This window comes from Entelurus aequoreus, linkage group LG13, assembly GCF_033978785.1.
Source record: "Entelurus aequoreus isolate RoL-2023_Sb linkage group LG13, RoL_Eaeq_v1.1, whole genome shotgun sequence".
NCBI classification, from domain to species: Eukaryota; Metazoa; Chordata; class Actinopteri; order Syngnathiformes; family Syngnathidae; genus Entelurus; species Entelurus aequoreus.
The window spans coordinates 19,640,496-19,659,500 of record NC_084743.1 but is presented as its reverse complement, the minus strand read 5'-3'; the positions used below and the strand labels follow the sequence as shown (position 1 = coordinate 19,659,500).

The window sequence follows — 19,005 nt, the reverse complement described above, 5'->3', positions numbered from 1 at the left end:
ACTTGTGCCTAAGGTAGTGAAATAAGTGGAAACGTGTACACGTCCATTAGTTACAGCAAAAGGCCGGCGAAGAACAAACATGGTGAGATTTTTGGAGAGGTGTACTCAGTGTAAAAATAATAATAATAATACATTTTACTTAAAAGCGCCTTTCTGGGCACTCTAGGACACCGTACAAAATCAAAACAATAAAATCAAATTGGATAAAAACAACAACAACAAAGATAGAGAAGATAAGAAGATTACAATGAATAAGCAGTCAGGAGTAGGTGTGTTTTGAGTCTTGATTTGAAGAGGGATATTGAGTGTAAGCTACGAAGGTGTGGTGGTAAAGATGTGGGGCAGAGCGGCTGAAAGCTCAAGCACCCATGGTGGACAGTTTAAATAAGGGGACAGTGAGATGGATGGATGAAGAAGATCTTAGGGAACGTGAGGGCGTGGCGACATGGAGCAGGTCAGAGAGATATGACGGAGAGAGGTTATGGGTGGCTTTGAAAGTGAGGAGAATGATTTTAAAGTGGATACAATGTTTGATGGGTAGCCAGTGGAGATCTTAATGATCATTATTCCTTCCATGGCTCGCCTTTTTTTTTGCTGCACTGCCAACAGAAGAGCCTGCCTTACGCTGGTGAGACATGAAGTGCAAAAGATGAACAGTAGTTCATCTTTGTAGTAGTAGTAGTTCATCTGGTCGCTGAAAATTGAAATTAATCTGAAATGATCAAGTATTTTACAAGCAGAATAGTGAAAACTGTCAGTCAATGATGTCAACGGTGTTATACTAAATAGTGTAAAACCTCAAGAATGTGTTCAATACATCTTTATTAACCAAAGGCGGTACTGGAACCTGCACAAAATATCAGACAATAATTATGGGTTGATGTAAATCTTTCTACTGGTGTTGGCTTTAAAAATTGTGAATAAGGACAATCGTTCTGAAAATATTGAAGGGGGTAGCAACTGCAATAAAGATGACAGAACCTGCACAAAAGCAAATCCATCACTCACTTCACAGTCTTAGCACCACTTTCGGTAACTCACAAACCAGTCTAGGCCAAGTCTAAATCACTGCGGGGCCAGCGGGATGCCCCGGGCATCGGTGGCCTGGCCTTCCTGCAGGTTCTTCACCAACTGTGCCAGCCAGCGCTTGGTGGTGGTGTCATCCTTCAGCACCTGGGCAAAGGTGCTGTCCTTCAGCTGGTCTGGCAGGCACTGTCGCAGGGCTTCTCTGGCTCTGAACACGCAAACACAAGATTATGTATGGCCTTTTTTTTTGACATCCATCTTAATGTTCTGTGCCACCTGGCAGTGGAGACAACTGTGAAATGTGATGTGAGCCATCTTCCTGTGATGACCCATTTGACTTCATCTTAAACAGCAACCCAAAAGCCCATTAAAGAGATCCCATCAGAAAATGATCATTGATTACATTGCACGTGATTGAAGATTAGGTTGTCGTAAACTGACATTTATGTTGTGGTACCTTCTAGCGTACTACTATCAAACTCAGATGTGGCACGCCACATCATTTAAAGTGGCCCGTGAACGCCTGGAAATAATGTACCTTGTCTTTTCTTACTAAAAGGTATTCGTTCTTTCCAATTAGACAGAAAAAAATATATATTTACTGCTTGAAACTGCATACATTTTAATATTTAACATTATCCAATTTGCATCGAAGTACCTTATCTTTTCTTACTAAATGTATTCGTTCTTTCCAATTTGACAGAAAAAAATATATATTTACTGCTTGAAACTGCATACATTTTAAACTTTAACATTATCCAATTTGCAACAAATATATTCTTTCCATGCATTTTTTATTAAAATAAAAATAAATACCTAAATATCTGCTTGACTTAAATTATCCATTAATTTTAAAATGTTTTGTTTTGATTTACAGTTTTAATTACAGTAAATTTAAAAAAAACTGGCGACCGTATATGTTGTTTTTACTGTGTATTCCTGTTGGAACACCACATCTTTTAACAGTAAAAACTGGCAATTCAGTTGGCAAAAGTTTTTGAAAAGGTATACAGGTTGTAAAAAACAGCATACATTTTACAGTAAAATTCTGATGATTGAGTTGCCAGTTTTTTACCGTGAAATCTACAGATTTTTTTTACACTATGTACAAAAATATATATAATAATTAAATGCATAGGCAAATTAATATATTAGTCACTGTTTACAAGCGGCCCTCTGAGGGCAGCCATGACTGCGATGTGGCCCTCTATGAAAACCAGTTTGACACCCCTGTTCTAGTGGTGACAATCCCAATAGCAACAAATCGCACATAATGTGGACAAATTATGCATTTGTTTATTTAGTTAATAGGCATCGATTGGCTGGAAATTCCAAAAAAATGTAACCAAAGACAATTTTAAAAATATTAATTTTACTAAGTAACACTAAATTGGCCCTAGTGTAAATTAGGGTGTGAATGTTGTCTGTCTATCTGTGTTTGCCCTGTGATAAGGTGGCGGTGTACCCCGCCTTCCGTTTGAATGCAGCTGGGATAGACTCCAGCACCCCCCGCGACCCGAGAGGGACAAGCGGTAGAAAATGGATGGATGGATGATTTGAGTAGATCAGAGCACATACTAGTCTTTAACCACAGCTCAGGAGAATGTGTGATCCGTTTTTGGGGAGTCTAATTAGAAGTTGCACTATTTTACTATATCATAATGATTGAAAAACTCAAATAAGACATGTGATTAAAGGGAAACCTATGATGATTTTCCTCATTTCTGATTTATGTTACATTGTTGGATAGTCATGTTTGTGGGGCGCCATAGTTGGGCTGTGAGTGCCCCCTAGAGGGCCGCCGAAAATATCTGTTTCTCAGCTGTGGTCGGTAAGGTACTCAATTGTAATACACTTTTTCACCACTTATGGCAGTAATGACTATTAAACCAAAAATAGAGTATGGCCAACTGGGTTTCAAAGCTGGTAGCAAACATGGCGCCAATCAGACAGAGTGTGGCCAATTGATCTCCTGAGTGATTGGTCAAAAGCTCCTTTGAAACCGAGTTGGCCATATTCGCTCTATACGCTGTATCGAACAAACATACGAGGTCATGAGCTAAGACAGAGAAGTTTCTTTATTTGCAAAAAATATGATTAAAGTGGTTAAGCTGTATTTTCATTTGCACTTTGATTTTATTGACAGTTCATTCGAGAAACATTTATTATTCATTTAGTTTGTCTATTTTAGCGCGACAATTGTATGTATATTTATTTAGGAGTCCCTTCTTATGTAGTGTATTTGGTTACGGTAGTATTTATTTTCAGGCATGTGATTTTTCTGTCTATAGTCGGAAATCAGTCTTTTTTTTATCTCTGTACAAATATAAACATATATTTTCCGTTTTTCTTCGTTTTGACCGACCTACAATGAGTACGGTTTTTGATAATCCAGTGGTAAAACCTACAGTTTTCCATTAAAAATTATTAACTTAAAAATCAAAGATATGTAGCGAAGCAACTCCACGGGCAGGGACAAAATATAAGGGAAACATTGATGATGTTTGGTTGTTTTACGTATAAGAAAATCCATGATTGGTTGGTTGGTTTACTATGATGAGTCAAGATTGGTTAAGATTAGGGCAAAACATTACGGACAGGCCAATCAGAGGCAGGATAGGGCATGTCTTGGAACCAGGAAGGTAAGTCACAACAGACATCCCAATTGAAGACGAAAGAGTCGGAGAAGAGAAGAGGGAATATTCAAGCGGTCGATTTATATATTTAAAAATGACTGGAAGATGGCAGAGGGATTCTCTTCTTTAGATGTTTCTTTTAGCGATGTACACGACGTCCCGGACACCCACAATGCGTCTACTTATCCACATTTGGACAAATGTATGCGTCTGGATAAAACAATGCCCAACACATTCGTTTTAGTTGTTTACCATGTAAGCCCAAATTAAAACTGCTCTCGACATGGAAGACACATTTAAGAACACACATGATTGTGGCAGACGTGATGACTTTTGCGACACCATAGCCTGTCTAAATGCTACATTTGATTTTCATTGGTGTTTTACAACAAGTCAGTAGCTGAGATGTTGTTCATTATTTCTACTGTATATATTTTGACATTTAATAGTTGAATCATTTTGAAACAAACGACATGCAAGATATTTGTTATTTCATGCTATGAATCACAAATGGCTTTTCAGACAAAGGAAGTTAGCTAATAGAATAAACATTGTTTGTACTCTTTATGATTTTTGCAGACCCCCGGCTTATTTTCCGTCTTTTTCATTAAGTTCAAATCACATGCCTGTTATTTTTCTAATCAGCCTGACCTAAGATTAAGGTTTATGTGTTAAATAAATAATATTTGTGATGAACACATGGTTTCATACCATTTGAAAAGGTTGTAAACTGTAAGTATGTTAGATGTAATTATTGAATATCATTAAAATCAAGAGTAAGATCACTAATTCAGTGTTAATATTTGAGTGGGTCCCAAGCGCCTCTGTAGTGGATAAGTTGGGCCCCGAGATCAAAGAGGTTAAGAACCCCTAAATAATGTGTCATTCATCAATAAGGTTCAAGATATTTATCAGGATTCTTCTTCATTCTACTTTGTAGACATTCTGGTGTTATAACAGTTACTTAAACAGGATCATATTAGTACTTTGTTTGACTTATATGTAGAGATGTCCGATAAATGCTTTAAAATGTAATAACGGAAATTATCGGTATCGGTTTCAAAAAGTAAAATTTATGACTTTTTAAAACGCCGCTGTACGGAGTGGTACACGGACGTAGGGAGAAGTACAGAGCGCCAATAAACCTTAAAGGCACTGCCTTTGTGTGCCGGCCCAATCACATAATATCTACGGCTTTTCATTCACACAAGTGAATGCAACGCATACTTGATCAACAGCTATACAGGTCACACTGAGGGTGGCCGTATAAACAACTTTACCACTTTTACAAATATGCGCCACACTGTGAACCCACACCAAACAAGAATGACAAACACATTTCGGGAGAACATCCGCACCATAACACAACATAAACACATACCCAGAACCCCTTGCAGCACTAACTCTTCCGGGACGCTACAATATACCCCCCCCCCCCACCTCAACCTCCTCATGCTCTCTCAGGCAGAGAATGTCCCAAATTCCGAACTGCTGTTTTGAGGCATGTTAAAAAAAAATAATGCACTTAGTGACTTCAATAATAAATATGGCAGTGCCATGTTGGCATTTTTTTTCCATAACTTGAGTTGATTTATTTTGGAAAACCTTGTTACATTGTTTAATGCATCCAGCGGGGCATCACAACAAATTTAGGCATAATAATGTGTTAATTCCACGACTGTATATATAGGTATTGGTTGATATCGAAATCGGTAATTAATAGTTGGACAATATCGGACATCTCTACTTAAATGCTTAAACTTTACTATGACTTTCGCTCCAGGCGTATTCTGTTTGATAGTCATTACTGCCACGAGTGGTGGAAAAGTGTATTACAATTGAGTACAGCTGCGGCCCACACAGACTACAGCTGAAAAACAGCAACTTTTTGGCGGCCCCGCCGGCCCTACGGTTAAGAAACGCTGACATAATCTATCCTTCACGTATTTAGCAACATATGTGAATCACAATTTACAATAAATATTTATGTTTGTTTGTTCCCTTATTGATTTGTGTTACAGATTGGGTCGAGGAAGTGAACCAATGTGTTAAAAATGCTATGAAACAGACAGAGCTGCTTCTTCCTACTCCTTTTTGGACACGTCAAAGTGTGAAACTGTAAATTGTTCATTGTAATGATGTTGTAGAAGACAAAAATGTATGTACCTGAGATTATCTGAAAGGCGAAGGTAGCATCGGACAACATGCTTCAGCAGACGTGCTGATGGCTCTTTAGACAACTGCAGTACCATTTTCCCCTGCAGACAGGAGGTTGAATGTTCAACTGTAGCTTTCACTTATTGTTGACACCAACCTCAAGACGGGGGGAGAGCTTTTGGAGGTGACACTCACAAGGATCATGGCGACGTGAGAGAAGCGCTCGTATGTCTGACAAATGTAGGCCAGCCCGGTGTCATCCAGCAAGATCTTCTGCAATATGAAAGTAGCAACCTGGCACAAAAAATTGAAAGTGAAAGATTAGTGATGAGATACCACCTGAAACACAAAGACATCAATTGCCGTTGAAAAACTGACAGCTTCACTAGTGATACAATATTTGAACCCCTTAAGGTTGAACATCATCATTCTGGTATACTGGTCAACCTTTTATTTTACTTTTTTTTCTTCTTCTTCCAAACAGTCACCATCATTTCAGCTTTAAACTGCAATCCTTTACTTTTTAAAAGCAATATTCCAAGTCACATTTTAAAACTACTGTAAATTCTGGACCATAAGGTGCTACTGTTTTCCTACGCTTTAAACCCTGAGCTTATAAAATGGTGCAGCTAATTTATGAATTTTTGTTCACTGACGGGCATAATGCAAATAGTTTAAAAAACAAACAAACAAGCAAATACACTGCAATGGATTGTTATTGTTTGTGCTACAATGCCATCTTTTGGACGAGTTTGCTCACTGCAGGTGCATCAGTGTCCTTCTATTTTGTTCTTTCAACTGTAAGTACAAGTGCCGTACAGTCTTCTAGCCGTCCGCAGCGTTCCTACTCGTATGGATTCTTCATTCATCACTCAAAGCAATGTTTGTAAGTTTTACGATATAACAAACTGTTTACCGTATTTCCCTGAATTGGCGCAGGGAATATAGTATTCGCACGTCTAGAATTACTGCCGGGTCAAACTCGTTTCTCAAAATAATTAACGCATGCTTGGCCTTATCGCCGGTTCATTATTGACGCCGGATCAAATTCGTTTCGCAAAATATTAATTTTATTATCGCATGTCTATAATTTTCGCCGGGTCAAACTCGTTTCGCAAAATATTTAGCATATGGCTAGAACTTCCACCGGGTCAAATTCGTTACGTTACGAGTGACGCTTAACTGTCCTCATTTTCAAAATGGAGGAAGCTGCTTTCAGTAGTTTGCAATCGCACAAAGAAAAAAAGATAAAGAGCTATTCAGTAGGATTTAAGGTCTAAGCTATTGAATACCGGTACAGTATGCTAAAAAGAACAGTAAGCAGCTATGTTTTATTAATATACCGTAGCTGCGTGTGTTAAATACTGTATGAGTCATCAAATGACTCCCGCCTCCTGGTGGTAGAGGGCGCTGCCGCGCTAGTGATCCTTCTTGCGACTTCCGGTACTGCAGAAGAAGTGAACACACGCAGCAAGAGATTTTTTTTTTTTCCTATGCGTTTAACAAGGAGGATTACATACCGGTATCTAAAATAAAACAGTTTTCTAAACTGGACTTTCAATCGAAGCAGGAGGTAATAATTAAAGGAATATCTCCATCGAGACAGAGAGACTTTTAAAACGGAAGAAAGAAAATAATGAAGACTTCTATAAACAAGTTATCGATGCTTTTGGTCAGAAGGAGCTGCAAATGGACTCCATTTATAAGTACAGGTAAGACCATAATAACGTTTTTTATTACCGGGTAAATGTGCTTTTCATGATTGTATGCTAACATCACACTCAAAGCGCACGCCTAAATTTACCGGATTCCTTTTGGTAAACGCCGGAGTGAGAAGAGGTTTTAAAATAATTACTGCATGCACGGCCATCCCGCCGGTTTCCGGTAAACGCAGGAGTGACAGGAGGTTTTAAATTAATTAACGCCCCTGCGGCTATTCAAGGAAATACGGTATACTTACTAATAAGTCCCATGTGTGATGTCTGCAGGAGTGTTTTCAAGCAAATTTGTATATGCTATCGTAATATAATCAAACGAACGTTATTAGCATTAGCTAATATGCAAACATGTTTACAACTGTGTGTGTTAGTATTTTTAACTTACAATGCCAATCTTTTTTGTATTGTTTCAGTTTTTTTAAAGTCACTAAAAGGTCATCGTGGAGTTATTGAGTCTGCTTAGTTGATTGGGAGAGCTAGCTTCCGCAGATAGTGGGTCCACGACGATAACTTCTGTTTTGTTTGATCAGCCGTTTTACTGCCGTGTTACAGACACCTTTTGGAAACAATTAAGGTATGTAAATAAACATTTACAAAATATTTGTATGTAAATAACAAATTTTCTAACGTATATACAATCTGTGGCTTACAGTCCGGTGCGGCCAATATATGGAAAAACATTTTCTTCTTCTAAAAATGTTGTGGTTGCAGCTTATATACTGATGCGCTCTATATTGTTGAAATTCAGTAATCATTAAAGTGTAGAGGCCTAAAAATAATACAAAATGTATAGTTTGTGTCCACATGGGTACATGGATCACTCAAGGCTATAAAAAAATTAGCATAAACCGTGAGCACCAAAAATTACTTTACCTTCACTTTGATATAACTTGTGTATGTTTATGCTTCTTACTGCTTTCAAAGCAAGTTGGCTTGCTCGTAATTTATTTATATGGCCCGGTATAAGTGTGACATCTTTATTCTTGCTGGTCTGACAATAAAATGCAGAGAAATGTCATACGGTGAGGCGCAGTCCCCCCATGTTGTATGTAAGAGTAGTACGATTTTTTTGTATATATTTTTTTCAAATCACCTGACATGTATACTGTGTATATGTACATAAATTATCAATTTTTTAACTTATTTTTTTATGTACATGTTACAGGTTATATACCGGTATATATTTTATTATTGAATGTATCAAATGTAATGAATATTTAATGGGCCACAATGGAAACAAGCATTTTGGCTTTTTGTGCCATCCATTTGCCTTTTTAAAGCATTACATGGATTCAATTCTTTAAGAGGTCAATAAACTAATCAATCAATCAATCAATACGAAGGTTCTACAGAGAAAAGGTCCGTGCATTCGTTTTTTTTAACTTTATTAAAACACACAAACAGCAGCGCCTGCGTCAATTTGGCAGCTCACGTCAGCAAAATGTCAAAATGCAAAAAATATATTTTTAAACTCTGCTGAATTAATGTATTAATCTGGTTGCTAATATGGTTGATCATTTACCAGAGCTCAAAAACTTCTCTAAACTAGACTTCTAGACAAAACAGAAGTTGGTCATGTTTTTACAACAAAGTAATACATTTTCCTGGAGAAGGTTATGTGCATCTACTTCAGATACAAACAAAAAGGTAAGACAACAAAGGGTTTTCTATTTTATAAAAGCAAATTAAGGCACTAAAAAGTATTAGATTTTTTTTTAACGAAAGTAAATTGTTGGTTATGTGTATTCACCTCTATTAACATTAATTACAGCATAAGAATTTAAAGTAAAACAAAAGTTAGTGCACGTCACTGCAATTGAGACAGGGTCAATGAAAAATATCCAACAATACCGTTTTGGAGAGTTCACTCCCTGACTCCATAATCCGAAGACACAGTGGGATGATTTCAGTAGTGAGGAGAAAGTTGATCACTTCTTGCTCATCGGTTTTAACCAGCGCACCTGTAGTAATGATAAAACTGCTGTTTAGAGTAGATACTGTCAACGAATAGGAAACAAACATTGGGTGAAATAAGTACTGCATTCAAATTCCACGGTAATGTTGTTTAACCCCTTACAAAGATATGGAAATTTGAAAATGGTCTATTTTACTGTGACAGAGAGAGGGAGACAGAACTCAGATGGTGCTATGTAGCAATGGATACCAAACCAAATGTGTCCCGACTGTGCTAAACTAGGCTTTGGTTCGGGGTCATTAATTTTACATTCTATTTTAAACTAGAGAATGACAATCAATTCCATTTTTAATATATTTCTATTAACCTATGCTATTTAAATATATCCTATGTTATTTTATCATAAATAAATTAAATTATGTACATACTATTGATCTTGTGGTACTCATTAGGCTAAATCTGGGACAATAAGATTCCTTGAATCCTTTTTTCCAAGCCTTGCCAGTCAGGTGTTCATTGCCAAACTTCATGCCGAACGCAGCGACTTCCAGGCTTATGGACAAAACACGCACCCATGACTACTTCTACACAAATATGCACTCATTCACCCCAATCCCCATGGTATGTTGGATTACGGAGCAGGGCCCTGTTTACTACAGCGGTAACTTCTAACAGACATTTCCGCCATGTTTGATAAAGGAAATATGATAACAACTGATCACCGTGATCGAACTCAACTTAATCGCGATCAATGATAACAATCATATAATTGCTCAGCCCTAGTTTACCTGCTTTTTAATTTTACATTCTGTATCTGTTGAAAATAAAGCTAACATAAAATGTGTGGCATTTTTATATCTTTGTGAGGGGTAAACTTACAAAGTCAACACTGTATTTGTGATAACTTACCTATGACTCCCAGGCTTGTAAGTCGCAGGTACTCAAATGGGCGTGTTTTGCTCACAGTGTGGAGAAAAGGATAAAGGAAAAGTGGAATGTGAGCTGCAAGAAAGGCAGACCTAGTGGATGAAAATAATTAGAATTTAGGTTTTCAACGACATATTAACTATTAGATGTGAGCTACTGTGCTGTCGGTCAATAAAACATTCAATCCGTCCCTTTTCTACCACGTACCGTATTTTTCGGACTATAAATCGCAGTTTTTTTTCATAGTTTGGCCGGGGGTGCGACTTATACTCAGGAGCGACTTATGTGTGAAATTATTAACACATTACCGTAAAATATCAAATAATATTATTTAGCTCAGTGGTCCCCAACCACTGGGCCGCGGACCGGTACCGGGCCACACAAGAAGTTAAAAAAATAAAATTAAAAAAAATCAACATAAAAAACACAATATATACATTGTATATCAATATAGATCAATACAGTCTGCAGGGATACAGTCCGTAAGCACACAAGATTGTATTTCTTTATGAAAAAAATAAAATAAAAAAAATTTCCACTCCCCGCCCCGGTCCGTGGGACAAATTTTCAAGCGTTGACCGGTCCCCAGCTACAAAAAGGTTGGGGACCACTGATTTAGCTCATTCAAGTAAGAGACTAGACGTATAAGATTTCATGGGATTTAGCGATTAGGAGTGACAGATTGTTTGGTAAACGTATAGCATGTTCTATATGTTATAGTTATTTGAATGACTCTTACCATAATATGTTACGTTAACATACCAGGCACCTTCTCAGTTGGTTATTTATGCCTCATATAACGTACACTTATTCAGCCTGTTGTTCACTATTCTTTATTTATTTTAAATTGCCTTTCAAATGTCTATTCTTGCTGTTGGGTTTTATCAAATACATTTCCCCCAAAAATGCGACTTATATATGTTTTTTCCCTTCTTTATTATGCATTTTTGGCCGGTGCGATTTATACTCCGGAGCGACTTATACTCCGAAAAATACGGTATATCTTGAGATTTCGAAGACCGTTATAATCCAATATTTGTTTTTTTGCTAACATTGGACAATATCAGATTTGGACACCGAAATGATATTGGTGAATGCATTTTTCCCCGGCCCAATTCCCATTTACCTTGTTTCAGGATGTGATGCAACACACTGCAAAAGTGCCAAGGCATTGCACACCCTGTTGGACTGGTGAGCTGTAAGTGTTGGTGGGTTTATAGAAGGATAGATGTTCACGATTTCCTAAAACCAGAAAATAAACTCCTATTAGAACTACACAAACATGAAACATGATTAATGGGGAGTTCTTTGCCGTATATTCCATTCATAATAAAGAACTGCACAAAAGAAACATTTTCTCTGGGATTAAAACAGTATAAGTACATTTATGAAATTGGACACAGTTCAACAAAAAATATGACTCAAGAAATTCCTCCCTAGAAGTAAGATAGCAATTCCCTGGAATTCTTCTAACACACACCCATGTGCTTTCGTTTTATCATTGTTATGAGACTCCTCTTTGTCTTGTCCTGCTTTGAAAAAAGTCCCAATGGTCTTGCTGCACACACCCATAACACACACCCATGTGCTTTTGTTTTGAAGATGATTTTTTTTTAGCATTGTAATGAGACTCCTCTTTGTCTTGTCCTGCTTTAAAAAAAAACTCCCAATGGTCCTGCTGCTCATCTTCATGGGAGGTCCCCGAAGGACAGTTGACTTTTTAATAGAAACTAATAAACACAAAACACTCCGTCAAGTCAAAAACACGACACACCCGCTCACTCCACAGTACATTCATGCATGTAATAAAGACAAGTTAAAAGAAAGGTGAATTAATAATGTGATCACTCCTCTCACAAGCTGACAAATGTATTAGGACCTTCACTTCAGTATTGAAGAGAGATCCTTTTATTCTAAGGCTGTCGAAAAGGATGAGAGGTGACTGTAATTGAAGTTGAACAATTTATTCTACAAATTGTAGAATATGGGGGACAAGGGACACAAGGAGTCTGCGTAAAATGGCATCTTTTTACTTTTGGGTTCAACTCTATTTGCCAACATACCTGCAAACGGGCACGGACATACCTGCAAGAGGGCAGCAATGGTGCCGCAGGAGTGCCACAGCATGGGCGCCAGGTCCGGCACGGATTCACGTTTTTTGCTGAGCTCAAGCAAGGCATTCTCTCTGGTCTCGGGGCTGGACAACTCATTGATCCATTGATAAATCTTCTCTCGGTCTACCTGAGCCAAAGCTGTGACGTTTGTCACAGCCTTGGAAAGTAACAAGAAAACCACATGATTTATTTTGTTCATTTTGACAGAAAACACAAATGTACACCACCAAGTACATACATTTTTGTTATTAGCTATTTATTAGGAGAATTTGTGTATTTTTAATTCATTGTGGTGCAAAATGTTACAAAAAAAGATCAATTAGACTGATACATAATGTTGGATATAGAGAACATACAAACCCTTTATTTATTGAGTCAAAAATATTAAAGTTCGATGATTTGGTAAAATTGCAAACAGCTAAAATTATGTACAAAGCAAACTATAACCTGCTACCAAAGAATGTACAACAATTCTTCTCAACTAAAGAGGAGAAATATAACCTTAGAGGAAAATCTAATTTAAAACATTTGTATGCACGTACAACACTTAGAACCTTTAGCATATCAGTATGTGGAATTAAATTATGGAATGGATTAAGTAACGAAGTTAAGCATTGTACTGATATGATCCAGTTTAAGAGATTGTTCAAATTAATAGTGCTTACAAAGTACAAAGAAGAAGAATTATGAGAAATACTTTCAACCTTATTGAAAATAAGATATTCTTCATCTCAGTATGTTAATAATGATAAATGGGTTATACTTGTATAGCGCTTTTCTACCTTCAAGGTACTCAAAGCGCTTTGACAGTATTTCCACATTTACCCATTCACACACTGATGGCGGGAGCTGCCATGCAAGGCGCTAACCAGCAGCCATCAGGAGCAAGGGTGAAGTGTCTTGCCCAAGGACACAACGGACGTGACTAGGAAGGTAGAAGGTGGGAATTGAACCCCAGTAACCAGCAACACTCCGATTGCTAGCACAGCCACTCTACCAACTTCGCCACGCCGTCCCAACTAATTACATATTACATAACTGTTGTATTACTCATTCACGGATGTCATTTTAATATAAAAAGGTCAGTAAATCCATCCATCCATCCATTTTCTACCTCTTATTCCCTTCGGGGTCGCGTAAATGAATGTATATATTTGTAAACGCTCTGAAGTGGGGAAAGGGGTAAGGATTAAATAAGCTTTGCTTCTTCCTACTCCTTTTCGGACATGACGTAAACAGAAACAATATGAAATTGTGTGATGTATTATGCTGTAAGTGTGTTCATGTTCGAAATAAACTAAAAGAAAGAAAGAAATGAGGACAGGAAGTGAACACATGTGTTAGCAATTGCAATTAATTGGAAAATGGGTGGGATTCATTAAACTTTGCTTCTTCCTACCCCTTTTTGGGCATGTTGTAAAGATAAATTAGATTAAAGAAGAAGAATTATGAGAAATACTTTCAACCTTATTGAAAATAAGATATTCTTCATCTCAGTATGTTAATAATGACTAACTTAACTAATTACATATTACAAAACTGTTGTATTACTCATTCACGGATGTCATTTTACTATAAAAAGGTCAGTAAATGAATGTATATATTTGTAAACGCTCTGAAGTGGGGAAAGGGGTAAGGATTAAATAAGCTTTGCTTCTTCCCACTCCTTTTCGGACATGACGTAAACAGAAATTATATGAAATTGTGTGATGTATTATGCTGTAAGTGTGTTCATGTTCGAAATAAACTAAAAGAAAGAAAGAAATGAGAACAGGAAGTGAACACGTGTTAGCAATTGCAATTAATTGGAAAAGGGGTGGGCTTCATTAAACTTTGCTTCTTCCAACCCCTTTTTGAGCATGTTGTAAAGATAAGTTAGATTAAAGAAGAAGAATTATGAGAAATACTTTATTGAAAATAAGATATTCTTCATCTCAGTATGTTAATGACTGACAACTAATTACATATTACAAAACTGTTGTATTACTCATTCACGGATGTCATTTTACTATAAAAAGGTCAGTAAATGAATGTATATATTTGTTAACGCTCTGAAGTGAGAATTGATTGATTGAAACTTTTATTAGTAGATTGCACAGTGAAGTACATATTCCGTACAATTGACCACTAAATGGTAACACCCGAATAAGTTTTTCAACTTGCTTAAGTCGGGCTCCACTTAAATTGATTCATGATACATATATATACTATCAAATATATACTAACATCATGAAGGGAAAGGGGTAGGATTAAATCAACTTTGCTTCTTCCTACTCCTTTTCGGACATGACGTAAACAGAAATGATATGAAATTGTGTGATGTATTATGCTGTAAGTGTGTGGAAATAAACTAAAAGAAAGAAAGAAAGAAATGAGAACAGGAAGTGAACACGTGTTAGCAATTGCAATTAATTGGAAAAGGGGTGGGCTTCATTAAACTTTGCTTCTTCCTACCCCTTTTTGAGCATGTTGTAAAGATAAATTAGATTAAAGAAGAAGAATTATGAGAAATACTTTATTGAAAATAAGATATTCTTCATCTCAGTATGTTAATGACTGACTTAACTAATGACATATTACACAACTGTTGTATTACTCATTCACGGATGTCAATTTACTATAAAAAGGTCAGTAAATGACTGTATATATTTGTAAACGCTCTGAAGTAGGGAAATTATTAAATAAGCTTTGCTTCTTCCTACTCCTTTTCCGACATGACATAAACAGAAATGATATGAAATATGTATCATGCTGTAAGTGTGTCGAAATAAACTAAAAGAAAGAAACAAAGAAATGAGAAAAGGAAGTGAACACATATGTTAGCAATTGCAATTAATTGGAAAAGGGGTGGGATTCATTAAACTTTGCTTCCTCCTACCCCTTTTTGGGCATGTTGTAAAGATAAATTAGATTATATAAATGATGTATGAAGTTGTAACTGTATAATTAAACCATAACTCCTTACTGCGTAATGCTAACATGCAAAAATACGTTAATAATATTCATAGTCCTATATAGTGGTAGTATTATAAAAGTACTCACCGCTCCAGTAGGCAGCATTCTTAGAACCGTTATGGCGTCCCAAAATTAACACGACGTTTTGAGACTTAGCACGACTTTTGTGCGCGCGGTTAAAACAAAGTTGGACATGCGATACGGCGAGCTAACGTTAGCCTAGCCGCAGATAGCTGCTAATGCTAATGGAAGCGAATATTGCAGCTACATTACAAACAGCGGCACGTAACTATTCCAGAATTATTTTTTTTTTAAATACCGCATGGTTTGCAATTCCTAAAAAAAACTATCGTTATCGATGCAACTCCGGGTTCCCGTGTCAAGTCAATTGCTCGGAGCGAGCTACGGAAGTAGGACAACGGAGATATCGCGAGTGTATCCGCGCGAAAGCCCGTTCCTTGACGTCACTTCCGCGGTAAATTTTCACGTTCCCGCCATGATCGCGCTGCGCTGCGAGTCCTCTGTCAACAGGAGCCAGTCAAGGTGCAGGTGAACGCCGGCAAAAACAAAAACTTTGGACCAACGGAGGACTCTCCGAAACGGACATTTTTTTCATGCAAGGATTCGGAGACGAGCGCACGCCGACAAGCAGGTAAACAACTATTTTTTCAACTATGCGTGCAAGCCGCGGCGGATGTTTTCATCAGCGATATATTGCAAGCGGGCAAATTAGCCAGTTAGCTTGCTTCCCCCCGTTAGCCTACTAGCCCACAATGCTAATGTCGGCCTCCTGCCTCCATTCAGCGTATGCGAGGTGAGAGGACCTTACCGGTGATGTAACATGTGCTTAACACAAATATTTATTCCCCCCGCCTCGAATTAAGAGTTTTCAAGTAAAATGTGACCGCTTTTGATATCATTCCACCATTTAAAGCAAAGCTTGAAGAGTCTTCTCTTCCCTTTTTACTGCGGCGGTCGTACTGGTCACAAGGCTATAAGATGCCAAGAATAATACATACTTTACATTATTTTACGCATAAAACATAATGTTACATTAAAAAAAATGCTATAAATATAGTTTTTATTCCTTTTTCAAATGTGCGTGTATGCGTTTATATCTGGCTATTTTTGTATTTGATAAGTGGTTTGTTGTGACAATTGTATTAGTTATAGTTTACGTTGAAATGTTATTTTTGCCAATTGTATTACGTTACGCATTAATTAAATTGTAAAAGTGTTGCTAAAAACTTTTTAAAGACACTTCAACTTCCTTGTACCGGTTCTGAATGACGTTTGGTGCGAATTAATGTTACATTTTTTCCGGCTGTGACCAGTGGTGTTCAAATAAATATGTATGGGTGTAAAATAAAATTTAAAAAAAATGTAGATCACTGGTGTCAAACTTGTTTTTTTTAGGGACACATCGCAGTCATGGCTTCCCCTCGAAGAGCCGTGTTTAACAGTGAATCATTTCTGAATATAAATGTACAGTATGAGGAGTCACCTCATGAAAATATTACACAATTGCCAATGTATTTGATAAAAAAAAAAATGTTGACATACATTGTAAAAATAAATACCGTATTTTCCGGACCATAGGGCGCACCGAATTATAAGGCGCACTGCCGATGAATGGTCTATTTTCGATCTTTTTCCATATATAAGGCGCACTGGATTATAGGGCGCATTAAAGGAGTCATAGTATTATTTTTCTTCTAAATGGAAAACACTTCCTTGTGGTCTACATAACATGTAATCGTGGTTCTTTGGTCAAAATGTTGCATAGATGATGTTTTACAGATCATCTTCAAGGCGCTTTCTGACAGTCGCTTCCGGACGTGCCGTTTTTGTGGGCGGTCTTATTTACGTGGCTCACTTTCGGCAGCGTTTTCTCCCCGTCATCTTGGTTGTAGCGGTGTAGTGTGCAAGGACGGGAGTGGGAGAAGTGTCGGAAATGTGTCCCGTGAAAAAAACGTCCGACCGGAACTCTCTAATAACTAAAGTTCCTTGGGTGAATAATGTAAACTCACTACACTTTTACTGCGGCGGTCGTACTGGTTACAAGGCTATAAGATGCCAAGAATAATACATACTTTACATTATTTTACGCATAAAACATAATGTTACATAAAAAAAAAATGCTATAAATATTGTTTTTATTCCTTTTTCAAATGTGCGTGTATGCGTTTATATCTGGCTATTTTTGTATTTGATAAGTGGTTTGTTGTGACAATTGTATTAGTTATAGTTTACGTTGAAATGTTATTTTTGCCAATTGTATTACGTTACGCATTAATTAAATTGTAAAAGTGTTGCTAAAAACTTTTTAAAGACACTTCAACTTCCTTGTACCGGTTCTGAATGACGTTTGGTGCGAATTAATGAGATACATTGTTTCCGCCCGTGACCTGAGTGATGTTCAAATAAATATGTATGTGTGTAAATTAAAATGAAATAAAATGTAGATCAGGGGGTGTCAAACTCGTTTTTTTAGGGACACATCGCAGTTATAGCCTCCCTCGAAGAGCCGCGTGTAACAGTGAATAATTTCTGAATATAAATGTACAGTATAAGGATTTGCCTCATGGAAATATTACACAATTGCCAATGTATCTGATAAAACAAAATGTTGACATGCACTGTAAAAATAATTACCGCATTTTCCAGACCATAGGGCGCACCGGGTTATAAGGCGCACTGCAGATGAATGGTCTATTTTCGATCTTTTTCCATATATAAGGCGCACCGGATTATAGGGCGCATTAAAGGAGTTTTATTATTATTTTCTTTTAAATGGAAACACTTCCTTATGGTCTACATAACAGTGAATAATTTCTGATTATAAATGTACAGTATAAGGATTCGCCTCATGAAAATATTTCACAATTTCCAATGCATTCGAAAATAATTTTTTGGGACATAACTTCTAATTTTTATTTTTTATTTTTACAGTTTTAAAAAAAAAACTGGCAACTAGGTCGCCAGAATTTTACCGTAAAATATACAGTACCGTATTTTCTGGACCATAGAGCGCACCGGATGATAAGGCGCATTAAAGAAGTCATATTATTGTTATCCATCCATCTTCTTCCGCTTATCCGAGGTAGGGTCGCGGGGGCAGCAGCCTAAGCAGGGAAGCCCAGACTTCCCTCTCCCCAGCCACTTCGTCCAGCTCCTCCCGGGGGATCCCGAGGCGTTCCCAGGCCAGCCGGGAGAGATAGTCTTCCCAACGTGTCCTGGGTCTTCCCCGTGGCCTCCTACCGGTCGGACGTGCCCGAAACACCTCCCTAGGGAGGCGTTCGGGTGGCATCCTGACCAGATGCCCGAACCACATCATCTGGCTCCTCTCCATGTGGAGGAGCAGCGGCTTTACTTTGAGCTCCTCCCGGATGACAGCGCTTCTCACCCTATCTCTAAGGGAGAGCCCCTCCACCCGGCGGAGGAAACTCTTTTCAGCCGCTTGTACCCGTGATCTTGTCCTTTCAGTCATGACCCAAAGCTCATGACCATAGGTTATTATTTTTTTCTAAATGGAAAACCCTTCCTTGTGGTCTACA

At 37.5% G+C, this 19,005-nt stretch overlaps 2 protein-coding genes across 4 annotated transcripts in view; one reads left to right on the top strand and one right to left on the bottom strand.

The window, feature by feature from the left end:
• Window positions 1–793: 793 nt before the first annotated feature.
• Window positions 794–15,951, bottom strand: cnot9 (CCR4-NOT transcription complex subunit 9). The gene is made up of 8 exons (XM_062067544.1): window positions 15,536–15,951; window positions 12,465–12,650; window positions 11,506–11,621; window positions 10,362–10,471; window positions 9,389–9,498; window positions 6,015–6,113; window positions 5,829–5,920; window positions 794–1,234 (listed from the first exon to the last, which is right to left on the bottom strand). The coding sequence occupies exons 1-8, from the start codon at window positions 15,551–15,553 to the stop codon at window positions 1,066–1,068; spliced, it is 900 nt and encodes a 299-aa protein (XP_061923528.1). The 5' UTR covers window positions 15,554–15,951; the 3' UTR covers window positions 794–1,065.
• Window positions 15,100–19,005, top strand: part of usp37 (ubiquitin specific peptidase 37) — a 35,907-nt gene continuing 32,001 nt past the window's right edge. The window contains exon 1 of one of the 3 annotated variants that reach the window (XM_062067542.1): window positions 15,100–15,120. The gene's annotated coding sequence lies outside the window, so the exon portion shown is untranslated. Of the gene's footprint in view, window positions 15,121–15,421; window positions 16,101–19,005 lie in introns of those variants that run through there. The other 2 variants (XM_062067543.1, XM_062067541.1) reach the window with 2 other exon arrangements.

Bases quoted from the DNA above. Each gene is read 5' to 3' on its own strand.
- cnot9 (XM_062067544.1), bottom strand. The intron at 11,622-12,464 runs GTATGTCCGTGC...TTCTGGTTTTAG, and splicing joins CCATTGCTGCCCTCTTGCAG to GAAATCGTGAACATCTATCC. The intron at 5,921-6,014 runs GTGAGTGTCACC...TCCTGTCTGCAG, and splicing joins CTCACGTCGCCATGATCCTT to GGGAAAATGGTACTGCAGTT.